At 35.3% G+C, this 13,645-nt stretch overlaps 1 protein-coding gene across 5 annotated transcripts in view; it reads left to right on the plus strand.

Annotated features, from left to right (window-relative positions):
- RNPC3 (RNA binding region (RNP1, RRM) containing 3) overlaps positions 1–13,645 on the plus strand; it is a 31,317-nt gene that overhangs the window by 1,457 nt on the left and 16,215 nt on the right. For all 5 annotated transcript variants that reach the window (XR_015748667.1, XM_087960747.1, XM_026671769.2 and 2 more), the window contains exons 3-8: positions 487–599; positions 1,079–1,162; positions 2,166–2,277; positions 3,682–3,750; positions 4,498–4,637; positions 5,342–5,467. Coding sequence is in view for 4 of the 5 variants with exons in the window: in XM_087960747.1 (XP_087816873.1) it covers positions 487–599; positions 1,079–1,162; positions 2,166–2,277; positions 3,682–3,750; positions 4,498–4,637; positions 5,342–5,467 (644 nt within the window). In the remaining variant the exon portion in view is untranslated. The remainder of the gene's footprint in view (positions 1–486; positions 600–1,078; positions 1,163–2,165; positions 2,278–3,681; positions 3,751–4,497; positions 4,638–5,341; positions 5,468–13,645) is intronic.

Below are 13,645 nucleotides of genomic sequence, written 5' to 3' on the forward strand. Positions count from 1 at the left end.
ATATTGGTACCATTCAACTTTTCCTCAAGGTGTATCTCAATTAGCTATGAAATAAGATGAAATTGACAGAGGTAAATGGCATTTACCAATCTTTGCTCTATGTTGTTATTGCTTCAGAAAGGTGTGCTATGAAATCTTAGATGTAGCAGTACCAATAATTATGTTCATGCTATTTTCATTTGCTCCATTATTTACACAAATATGTAAGTCATATATCAAAAGCAAAGTGTCTGTTCTATGGACTATGGAGCAAGAAATATGGATGTCATTTACTTATGTCAGTTTCAACATATTTCAGAGCAAATTGGGATTCTTTGGCGGAAAGTGGAGGAGTACCATTCTTTGTCTACATTGTTTTTCGCTACAGTGCTCAGTTCTAGGCAAATTAGAAGAGGGGAAAACATGAAAAGCCTGAAAAACGATCAATCCTTTTCTTTTAAAATAATATTTTTCATTTAGCTTATTGTTGTATTCTATTTATTTAAGACTTTATCGAAACTGCATCAGCTCAATCTTCTAGGCCACACTCTTGTAGTTGAATATGCAAAGGACCAAGAGAGTGGTATTGCAATTAGCCAGCCTTCTGAAAAAGACAAAAGGTATGTGAGCATTTTAAACTCAGTAGATTTATAACAGCTTGAAAACTAAATACTGCAGATAGCTAATAACATATCCTCCCCTCTCTCTCTCCGTCTGTCATACACACACACACACACGTGCACACATGCTTGCTTCATGTGATTAATATGGAAGGATCCAGTTATATTTACAGCAATATTTTACATTATTGATGAGTTTCAATATTTGAGCATAACAAATTTAAATATTGATTTGGGTATTTGATTAATGTCTCTGAGTCAACCTCAACTAATAATTTCCTAGAAATAGCATAACTTCCTGCTACATATGTATTTTGTCCTTTCTTTGATACGTTTCTTTACAGAAAAAAAATACTCAGGCAGACTAATAACATGAACGAGCAATTTAGAAATTTTGCTTGTTGAATGAATATTAGAGTAAATCCAGCCCGCCACATAATGTTTTGATGTATTCATTGTTTATTTCTATTATTATTTAGTCTTGAAGAACCTGTCAAAGAAGAGAAGGAACAAAAAGACCTAAGCTGTCTCAGAATTGAAAATGGAATTGCTCCTAGCCATGGGTTAGTACCTGGTTCTCGTCATGTGTTAAACCTCATTGTAACCTCAAACTACTTGCATGCACGTAAACAAATTCAAAACCAGTAAAGGATGCTTAGTATTAGCTTTGCAGATCAACCGCTTTCCCTTACACCCTTAGAACTGCAATATTTTCCAGAATCACTCTACCTTAACAGTTCCAAAGGATGAGGGTTTTTTACTTTCTTTGGGTAAAACTTGTATTAGATCTAATACCTGGAAAACAACAGAAAACATGCTTTTCTGAAAACATCACTGCACCTCACCCTTTGATTCCATTAGTTGATTTGGTATTCTGATGCCCCAAATTTATTTCTGCAAAGATATGTTAGAATATCATGATTCCTTAATTTTTTTCAATACCTTTCCTTTTCAGCATTTTGATTTTACATGGGGTTTAATTTGCTAGTGTTTGTGTACATCCGCACCAGAACATACCAAATGAAATATGGGGTATGGGGTAGCATTTTAGCTTCTGAAATTACTCTTCATTTCAGAAGTTGCTTTCATGTGGTATTAGTTCAAGAAGGACAAACAAAACTAACAATACAACCTGTAATGTTTCTTTTAACTATGTTGGTAGGCTATTGGCTGGGAATTTTATCAGGCTCACATAGAAAATAGGTAAAGTTGAAACAGAGAGATACAGCATTAATGAAGCAGATAAATAAATAAATACATTATATGGGCCAGACTGATCTCTGAGAATTTCTCAGTGTCTATACAAATGTATAACTTTGAAAGCTTAATGGGCTTAATCACGCTAAGGCACCTGACCAGAAAGCAAGAGACTGTGAGTTCAAGTCCTGTATTAGCCATGAAACCAACTGGGTGATCTTAGGCCAGTCATTCTCTCAGCCCAACTCACCTCACAGAGGAGTTGTGGAGAAAATAGAAGGATTAAAGTGTGTTGAATATATTTTCTATCTTGAGTTATTTGTAAAAATAATAAGGTGGGATGTAAATAAATATCTCATTGTTCTACAGGTTAACGTTCCCTATAAATTCGTGCCTCAAATATTTGTATCCCCCACCATCTAGTACAATCTTAGCCAACATAGCAAATGCTTTGGCAAGTGTTCCTAAATTCTATGTACAGGTAAGTACATATAGCTTCTTTTATTTGAATATAATATTCAACAGTATTGACTGCTTATTCCTAAGTGTGGCAAAAATATTACTTCTGGGTATTAAATGTTATTAATGATTTATTATTTTAAGGGACAAATTCAATTCGGTTAATGTGTATGTTCAGTATTTGATAGAATTGACACGTGTTTTCTTTGGGAATAAAGTAAGAGATCACTGTATTCCTTCTATGCCTTTGTATTCCTGCTGTCTTTGGTCCTCCAAAATGAAAGTTTCACACTTAGCTGTAATATTATCACCCACATAGATATTGGAATTCCTTTTCGGACCCAAAGGAATCCTTTGAAGGATATTTCTGATCTACACTCTTTATCGCTGTTTCTATTTATTAGTTGATGCTTCCTAATTTATTGATCAGAAACACTTCTTTTTTTCAGTGTAGGTTAGTAACTTCCACATTTACTCAAAAGGAACATGAATCTGAATTTAAAATGATCCCTTCCAAAATCAAAGGGTAGTTACCTTCTCTCCCACTAATAAATATAGAGAAAAAAAGTTCTCTATTACCCAGCTTCTCTGTCCTGTCAACCTAAGATTACCAAGGCTAACTTAATCCAATCCTTGCAGTTCCTTACTCCCTAATAACGTAAGCATGTTTAGGAGGCCAGAAGAAGAAATAACGACACAGAAGAAAATACCCCTTTTAGGCCTTACAGAAAAGTTTAAAATTTAGTAGGAAGCCCTTTCATACATCTGCAAAAGCATTAAAAGTCATATTAACTTTTGGTGTAGTTGCATTGTAACAGGAAACAATTGTGTAAAATTATATAAACTTTCAAACGTCACCATAGGTAGCAATAATATCGAGCAATAATATTTTGTTTTAATATTCCTATTTTGTTCAGTTTAAAATTGCAAATTTATAATCATTATTTTTAGAAGCTTGGAAGAATCCTAGGCACAATTTCTTGTGTGTTCAGACCATTACTTTGTTTCATTTTGCATTGTTTTTTTGGGTAATGATTGGAATTTATACCTTCTTCCTGAATTATTGCATTGTTGCATTATATTGATAGATCATTGTGCTTTAAAATATATCTCTATAAATCTTCCTTTGAAAGATGCTTAAATGAGGTAATTTAATATTCACATTAAGAATCTTCCCTTACCTTTCCCCCCAATTCCAGAACTTGCTCTTCAAATGCAAATTTCTACTTAGCTGTGCAGAATATGAAGCAGTTGTACAAATCTGTAGTATGTATGTATATGTATATACTGTATACATACATACATACATACCACCCTGCTTGAAATAATATGTTTTGTTCCAAAGATCGTTGGCATAATTATATGAAACCCTTGGAATATTTTTAAGAAAGGCGGTTTTGATTATTATGCTACTATTCCATTTCAGGTTCTGCACCTGATGAACAAAATGAATCTTCCACCTCCTTTTGGTCCAATTACTGCACGGCCACCCATGGTAAGCAACTTTACAATACTGGGAGTAAAAGCAATTGTGAATATAGAGTATAATTTTAATTTACATTTTCTCCCTGCGGTCAGAAACCAGAATACTGCTAGCTTTCATTTAAGTGCCCGTATGAGCGTAGTGGAGATTTTAACTTTTTCTTAAAATGGAGAGTATTGTGGAGACCTATTTCAGTAGTTTGTGGTAAAGGATTTGCCACAGACCCTAAAAAGGAAAATGCTATGTTTCAACCTACCTCAAATTTGCAGTATCTTGTTGAGTTTTCTACCACTTTTTTAGTCTTTATTTCTGTTGCTCTTCCCCATGGTGGAGAAATATATGAACTACTCATCCCACTACGGAGCATCTCTTGAACAACTGGAGCAATTTTGATAGTCTTCAAATATTAGGCTATGTATCGTTAATCTGATTAATCCAGAATAAATGGAGAATATGAAATTGCAGTTTGTACTTACTGTTCCAACTTCTCATTGCAGTCAAATAGTGTTTTTTTTTTTAAAGGTGCATACACAGAAGAATGTTTTGCTTAGTCACCTTTCAGGCTTAATTCTGATTTAATTGTTGACTTTCCACTTGGGAATATATTGTAAATATGATGCAGAAACTTTGATCCTGTTTATGTGTGTGTGTGTGTGTGTGTGTGTGTGTGTGTGTGTGTGTTTTTGTAAGCATTATTGCATTTAAATGATTACTTAAGGGGATTTAATAATGAGTCGTTCTATGTTTTACTCTGTTTAGTATGAAGAGTATATCCCTTTGCCACCTCCTATTCCACCTTTACCTCCTGAGGAGCCTCCATTGCCTGAAGACGACGACAGCCAAGATTCAAATAAAGATGAGTCTGAATATGAAAGTGCCGATGAAGAAGAAAAAGAAAGGTTGATAAGACTGCAGCGAAGTACTATCTTTTGGGTGCAAGGTTTAGTTTCTCTCAGCCTAAAGATAGCAAATTTTGGAGATACGTTCTTTTATTGAAATGTCTGCAGCCTATGACCAGGCAGCATTATACAATCTTGAAAGCAGTAAAATCAACTTGTTTCAAATATATGCATAGAACTGCAGTTCAGTTTTTTGCCTTTGGTTACTGTGAACTTAAGTCATATGATTTATGCTTTCTTTGCACCCAACATACAAACCCAATCCTGCTAGTTAGGTACCAACTGTAGAGAGATTGATAGACTTATTATAATGGGGCAGGTTTGGTTTATCATCCATGTCTATTGAGTGATTCTGTTTCTTTTGGGACCCTGCACTGAACTGAATCATTATATGATTCAGAGAAGAAATTGCAAATGAAAAAGAGTAGGCCCCATGCTTAAGTTTTATCAGAACCGTTTTGTAGATTTTCCGTTATCTTGGACTTTCAAGTATGGGAGAGGCAAGCTGGTAAATAAACATAAAGCTACAATTAACCTTTTTAGTTTCTGTGCTATAGCTATCACAATCTCTTAGAAAAACACTAACATTTTACACAAGAATTTCCTTATTCCGTCTCCTCCTTCAAAACAATATCTCAGAAGATGTTAAAAACATTCATTTTTCTATACAGATATAACAAGTTAACTATGTATTCAATTTTTAGATTTTCAAAATTGATGGAACTAGCAACACTTCAGCCAAAGCGACCCATGCCAACAAAGCAGCGTCATGCAAGAAAAAAAAGAAAGTTAAAGGATTTATTAAATGTTTCCTTAGTTGCTCCACCCAGGTATGACACAAAAATTAATGCCAATTAACAGTAAACCTCATTGTACCCTTGTGGATATCTTGAATGAAAATCTATTTGCTTGTTGACCATCGTACAGCACATTAAGCCAGTTTTGCCTGCCTATATTATAGATCATATTTGGGGAACATACTGTGTGTTAGGTATAACATTGATACCAAATATGGTTTGGGTGAATAAATATATAAAACTTAGATATCATGGTTTAAGTGCTTATCACTTTAAGCACAATGCAGCAGGCAATTAGCCGATTAAGGGTGCGGTTAGAAGTTACAATATAAGGAAGCATTAGAAGCTGGAAAGCTTGCTGACTGTTACTGTGTGTTGCTGTGACTAACTGTGATTACTGACTGTGAGTGCCTGTGACTGAACTGTTATTGTTTGCTACTGTTTGCTGATTACTGCGTAATTCTACTGAATATCCAGCGTTTGTTTCTCTGGAGAGTGAAACCGGAGGAGGATAAGATATCTTTATCGGCTGATAAAGATATTGCAAGGACTCTTAACTTGGACTATACTAGTGAGTATTACTGGATGGAAATACTGTGAATGACTTAATGGACTGAATGACAATGCTTAAACTCTAACTGGATTAAAAACTATTTAAACTACAAACAGTGTTTGTGTTCAGTGTGTGTATACTCTGGGGCCCTTCCGCTCTCCTTTGGTTGCCTGGCTTGACTACTGCTGCAATACTCTTCTAGGGGTTAATTCCAAAACCCTAACATTGGTTATGGGCCCAGCAGCATAGTCTAACTAACCAGGATATAGCAGAGAGAGTTGGTGTGAGTTGCACATTACTGTAAAAACAAACTGTTTTAATTAGTTTAAAATAGTTAAAATATCTGAAGAGTAATGGCACAAGTAAATTTGTCACAACTGTCCATGATATCCAGGCTGGATGGAACAAACTATGTTTCATGGTCAATGAAATGTAGTTTACTTCTACGCAGAGAAGGTTTGTGGGACATTATAGCAAACCCACCAGATGTGAGTAGCTGGGATCCTGCTAATGATGATGATAAAGAAAAGTTACAAGACTTTAAACTGAAGAATGAGCAGGCTTTATGCATCATAGGACTGACTTTCTGTGATCAGCAGCTTGTCCATATTCGTGGAGAAGAAAATGCTGCAACTGCTGGGAGAACCTCAGGAAGATTTATGTTCGGGACAGTGTAGGAGCACATATAAATCTTACACGGAAGCTTTTTCGAACGCATCTTCAGAGGAATGGAGATATGTTAGTTCATTTAAACTGTATGAAGAGCATTTTTCAAGAATTGCAAGAAAAAGAGCTTATATTTAATGAACTGCAACAAGTCTACATAATATTATCTTCATTAGATCAAAGCTATGATGACTATGTGACTTCGTTAGAAGTATTGCCAAAAGAAAGCCTCTCATTAACCGAGATTACAGGCAGGCTACTAGAAGAAGCCAGAAGAAGGCGTGAGCGTGACGAGCTGAGAGAAGATAAGAAAGAAGAGAAATTATCTTCAAAGCTTGAAAGAAACCAGCAAAGCAAAGTACAGCACCTGGAAGAAGAGAATTTATCTTCAACGGCATACACAATTAAAAAGTGTTTTAATTGTGGAGGCAGAGGACATCTGGCAAAGTTCTGCAAAAAGAGAAAAAGCCAGAATGTAAAAAAGCCAAAGAAAGCATTTGAACTAGCCATGTTTGGCAACTCTGATGTGAAGAATAATTTATGGGTGGTTGACAGTGGCGCATCCCACTGCATCACAAGAGATAAGACAAAATTTATAAAAATGTCTACAAGTTCTCAACATATATCTCTTGCTAACGGCTGGAACCTGAAAGCGAAAGGTCAAGGTTTTGCACGTTGTCCGTACATAAACCAGGATATAAAAATGTTGTATGTACCGCAACTAAAGTTTAATTTGCTTTCAGTAAGGGTATTAGATAAATTAGGTTATGTAATTACTTTTAAGGATAATAATTGCATAATTGAAAAAGATAACAAAAGGGTAACTGCAGCTTTAAATGGAACATTATATGTCTTAGATAATAGTAAGAAAGGGAGGCTCAAACTGTATTTAATAATATAAAGCCTCATGAAGAATGTATCCATTTATTGCATAGGCGTTTGGGGCATGTAAATTTTAAAATGCTAAAACGTACAGTTGAGTTATCTGAAGGAATAAGGTTAAAATCTTGTGATAAATATTTGCGTTGTAATGTTTGCTGTGAAGATAAGAGCAAAGTATTGCCTGCAAATAGGCTAAATGGTTTCAAAACAAAAGAACCTTTAGAAGTAGTATTTGCAGACATAATAGGTCCAAAGAAACCCAGTATGGGGGTGCTAGATATATACTGAGCATTATGGACCATTATTCTAGATATGGGTTTTGCTATTTAATGAAAAGCAAAACTGAAACATATCAACATTTTTTCAATTGGCTTAGGTTTGCTGAAAGAAAGTCTAAACGTCAACTGATAACCCTGGTGACAGATAATGGCACGGAATTTATTAATAACAAATTCCAGAACAGACTTAAGGTAGCTGGAATAGAGCATAAGAAGTCTGCTCCATACAGGCCAGAACATAACGCTTTTATTGAAAGAAGAGGCCAAACACTACAGGCAATGGTTAGAACAATGTTAAATGATTCTGGGTTACCTGATTCTTTGTGGGGGAGGCTACAATGTGTGCTAATAACATATTGAACAACGTTGTTAATACAACAACAGGTGAAATACCATTTACCAGGTGGCATGGCAGGAAACCTGATCTAAGTTACCTGCACACATTTGGTGCACCAGCATGGGTGCATATTCCTGCACAACTCAGAAAAAAAGGGCAACATAGAGCTAAAAGATTTTTCTTCGTTGGTTATCAGGCAAACCATAGGGCATATAGATTTTGGGAGAAAGGCACATCTAAAGTGTTATGTAGTGCTAGTGCCCAATTTCTAGAACATGAAGGATGGGAGAAATTAGAACAGGATGTCAATAAAGATGTAATTATTGAATCCTATAGAAATCCCATTAGTTATCCCTGTAACTTTAAAAATAAAGTAAAGAGACAAATACAGGATGAAATAGTGCCCATAAAGGAAGAAACAGATTCAATAGCTGAACAGGATGAGGAAGATGAACAGGTAGTAGTTCAACAAAGTCCTCCTGTAAGCCCTGTAATTCCCAGAAGAACTACACGTATATCTAGACCACCTGATAGGTACCAGGCTAACACAGTGTGCCAGATTAATCAAGTTCCTAATTCTGTTGAAGAAATTAAAAAGTATCCTAATAAGGAAAAAGAAAGATGGTATGCAGCAATGAATAAGGAACTGAATTCATTAAGAGATATGAAGGTATATGAGAATGCCAAATTACCTGTAGGAAAGAAATCCATTGGCTGCAAATGGATTTTTAAGGTAAAAATAGATAAAGATGGTAATTTAATCCATAAGGCAAGGTTAGTAGCCCAAGGTTTTAGGCAGAATGCCAATGACTATGATGAGGTGTTTGCACCTAGTCTTAAGGCAGCAACCTTGAGAGCAGCTTTAGTGTGGGCAGCTAGTAAAAACTATATAGTTAACCATTTAGATGTGGAAACTGCTTACTTGCACGCCCCATTAAAACATACTATTTATATGAAAAAACCTGTTGGTATTAAAAGTGAAAATAAGGATAATAATGATTGTTGGTTGTTAAAGAAAAGCCTATATGGTCTTAAACAATCAGGCTATGAATGGAACCAGTATATTGTAAAGGAACTAGACAATATAGGATTTAAAGCTGGTTTAGCCGATCCATGTCTGTTTAAGAGGGAGACAAATGGGAAAGTATCATTATTATTACTATTCACAGATGACATTGCATTGATAACTGAAACTAATGATGAAGCAAATAAAATAATAGCATCATTAGGAAAGAGAATAAAGATCAAGCAATTAGGGGAGATAAAGAAGTATCTCGGTTTGAATATAAAGAAAACACGGAAAGGTTTTAAGATATCTCAGGAAGATAAGATAAGCAAATTGCTAAAAGATTACAAGATGGAGCTTTGTAAGCCGGCTAAGACTCCAATGAGTCAGGAGTTTAGCAACACTGATGTAAAAAGCCCTGAGTTTGATAAGGTGATTTATCAATCTTTAATTGGTAGTTTGAGTTATATTAGTAATTGGTCTAGACCAGATATATCGTACGCGTGAATCAGTTGGCTAGATTCAATTCTGCACCATGTGAAAGACACTGGAATGCAGCTAAGAGGATATTAAGATATCTTAAAAAGACAATGAATTATTCATTGTATTTAGAACCAAAGGGTGATTTAATTTTGAGTGCTTATGCAGATGCTAGCTTTGCATCAGAAAGAGACACTAGAAAGTCGACTTCAGGAACAGCCATAATGCTGGGTAAGACATTAATAGGCTGGAAGTCAATAAGACAACAGCATATAAGTTTATCTACTATGGAGGCAGAATTCTCCTGTTTATCATTGTTATGTACAGAATTAATAATGTATAAACAAATGTTAATTGATATAGGTATAACTGTAGATTATCCTATAATTATACATGAAGATAATCAGGCAGCAATTCAAATGGCCACAAATATTGGAGTAAAAACAAGGAGCAAGCATACAGATCTAAGATACCTAAACGTGAGACAATCTGTAAGAAGTAAGATGATTCAGCTAGAGTACTGTATGTCGGAGGACAATTTAGCTGATAATTTTACTAAAGCCCAAGGTGCCAGTAAGCACCAGGAGAGTTGTGAAAAATATGGGGTTAGATTGTAAGGTATTATATATTTATTTCACCCAAAAGGGAGTATGTTAGGTATAACATTGATACCAAATATGGTTTGGGTGAATAAATATATAAAACTTAGATATCATGGTTTAAGTGCTTATCACTTTAAGCACAATGCAGCAGGCAATTAGCCGATTAAGGGTGCGGTTAGAAGTTACAATATAAGGAAGCATTAGAAGCTGGAAAGCTTGCTGACTGTTACTGTGTGTTGCTGTGACTAACTGTGATTACTGACTGTGAGTGCCTGTGACTGAACTGTTATTGTTTGCTACTGTTTGCTGATTACTGCGTAATTCTACTGAATATCCAGCGTTTGTTTCTCTGGAGAGTGAAACCGGAGGAGGATAAGATATCTTTATCGGCTGATAAAGATATTGCAAGGACTCTTAACTTGGACTATACTAGTGAGTATTACTGGATGGAAATACTGTGAATGACTTAATGGACTGAATGACAATGCTTAAACTCTAACTGGATTAAAAACTATTTAAACTACAAACAGTGTTTGTGTTCAGTGTGTGTATACTCTGGGGCCCTTCCGCTCTCCTTTGGTTGCCTGGCTTGACTACTGCTGCAATACTCTTCTAGGGGTTAATTCCAAAACCCTAACACTGTGCCTTATATTTCTGTATAGAAAATAGCATATTTTTCTCCTAGGATATGTACATTAAATGATTAAGAAAGCTGTTTTGTTGAACGTCTGCCTAGCCATATTATTCTGTAGCCAATAATTGGCCTGAAAGTCTAAGGCAAGCTGGGTGTACTTGGATCATGAAATTGAAACCCATCATAATATACTGTGTATTTGATGTGGATCGTAAGGAATGTATATTATTTTCTATTTCCTGGGTTTTTACTCAGTGGGAATTGAAGAAAAATCACCGTAAGCTCATTTTGAAAAAAAATATTGAATATGGATTTTTAAAATAATAGCAATAACTTATAGCGTGCATAAAGTTCATGTTTAACATGAGGCTGTAGCTCACAGTTTTGTAGAAAGCATTTGAAGGTTAATTTAGCGTACAGTGGCTTCTGTTGGGACAAAAATATTTTAACTAGAATTGCTCATGAAAAACAATGGGTTGAGTTTGATTTCTCTCCCAGTATTAAACTTCTGTCTGTGTGGCCTGTAGATTCACAGGGGAACTATAACAGTTAAATTAATTCCCTAGTCCACCTGCTTGTCCCTGGATTATTTTCCAGGTCTACTAGCTCTAAGCACTATAGGCATAGAATATTTCAGCTTCTTGATTCGCTGAATCAAGCAAATATTCAATCAGAAAAGTTTTTCTACAGTACACAGAGATCGCAATTTTATCTCTTCTGAGTAGCAACTTTATTTACAGGTTTTAGAATACCTGATTATAATAATGAAAGCCTGTCTCACTTTTGTCTCAGGAGTTAACACACTTGCTCTCATGCTTGAATACTTTTCCCCCCCACAAGCATGTATTTCTGAACTATCCTGAATATTCAAAAGAGTGATTAAAACCATAGAAAAATATGTTTTCTTTAATGAAAAGTGTCTGGAGATTCTCAGTCATCCAAGTCATGGTTGTCCTGGAGGTGCTGTGTTCTGGGTGAACAGGCAAAGCTTCTTGGAGAAACATTTTCAAGGAAAAAAACCATGAAATTTCAGCTGCCTTTTGGGTTAATAAAAAAGTAAAGTTGCCTCAATATTATGCCCAATGAATAAAAATTGAAAATGAATTTTGAAGTAATATCTGCACCATTGCTGTTAGTGTTTGGGGATTAACCCCTAGCAGAGTATTGCAGCAGTAGTCAAACCAGGCAGCCAAAACGAGAGCGGAAGGGCCCCAGAGTATACACACACTGAACACAAACACTTCTTTGTAGTTTAAATAGTTTTTAATCCATTTAGAGTTTAAAGCATTGTCATTCAGTCCATTAAGTCATTCACAGTATTTCCATCCAGTAAGACTCACTAGTATAGTCCAAGTTAAGAGTCCTTGCAATATCTTTATCGGCTGATAAAGATATCTTCTCCTCCTCCGGTGCCTCTCTCCAGAGGAACAAACGCTGGATATTCAGCAAGAAGTTCAAACAGTAGAACAGTAGAATTACGCAGTAAATCAGCAAACAGTAGCAAACAAGAACAGTTCAGTCACAGGCACTCACAATTAGTCGCAGTAAGACACAGTTAGTCGCAGTAACACACAGTAAGCTTTCCAGCTTCTAATGCTTCCTTATATTGTAACTTCTAACCGCACCCTTAATCGGCTAATTGCCTGCTGCATTGTGCTTAAAGTGATAAGCACTTAAACCATGATATCTAAGTTTTATATATTTATTCACCCAAACCATATTTGGTATCAATGTTATACCTAACATACTCCCCTTTTGGGTGAAATAAATATATAATACCTTTACAATCTAACCCCATAATTTTCACAACTCTCCTGGTGCTTACTGGCACCTTGGGCTTTAGTAAAATTATCAGCTAAATTGTCCTCCGACATACAGTACTCTAGCTGAATCATCTTACTTCTTACAGATTGTCTCACGTTTAGGTATCTTAGATCTGTATGTTTGCTCCTTGTTTTTACTGCAATATTTGTGGCCATTTGAATTGCTGCCTGATTATCTTCATGTATAATTATAGGATAATCCACAGTTATACCTATATCAATTAACATTTGTTTATACATTATTAATTCTGTACATAACAGAGATAAACAGGAGAATTCTGCCTCCATAGTAGACAAACTTATATGCTGTTGTCTTATTGACTTCCAGCCTATTAATGTCTTACCCAGCATTATGGCTGTTCCTGAAGTCGACTTTCTAGTGTCTCTTTCTGATGCAAAGCTAGCATCTGCATAAGCACTCAGAATTAAATCACCCTTTGGTTCTAAATACAATGAATAATTCATTGTCTTTTTAAGATATCTTAATATCCTCTTAGCTGCATTCCAGTGTCTTTCACATGGTGCAGAATTGAATCTAGCCAACTGATTCACGCAGTACGAAATATCTGGTCTAGACCAATTACTAATATAACTCAAACTACCAATTAAAGATTGATAAATCACCTTATCAAACTCCGGGCTTTGTTCATCAGTGTTGCTAAACTCCTGACTCATTGGAGTCTTAGCTGGCTTACAAAGCTCCATCTTGTAATCTTTTAGCAATTTGCTTATCTTATCTTCCTGAGATATCTTAAAACCTTTCCGTGTTTTCTTTATATTCAAACCGAGATACTTCTTTATCTCCCTAATTGCTTGATCTTTATTCTCTTTCCTAATGATGCTATTATTTTATTTGCTTCATCATTAGTTTCAGTAATCAATGCAATGTCATCTGTGAATAGTAATAATAATGATACTTTCCCATTTGTCTCTCTCTTAAACAGACATGG

The sequence above is a fragment of the Notechis scutatus genome, chromosome 3, assembly GCF_049901735.1.
Source record: "Notechis scutatus isolate UNSWTSFEM ecotype Mainland chromosome 3, rNotScu1.2, whole genome shotgun sequence".
NCBI classification, from domain to species: domain Eukaryota; kingdom Metazoa; phylum Chordata; class Lepidosauria; order Squamata; family Elapidae; genus Notechis; species Notechis scutatus.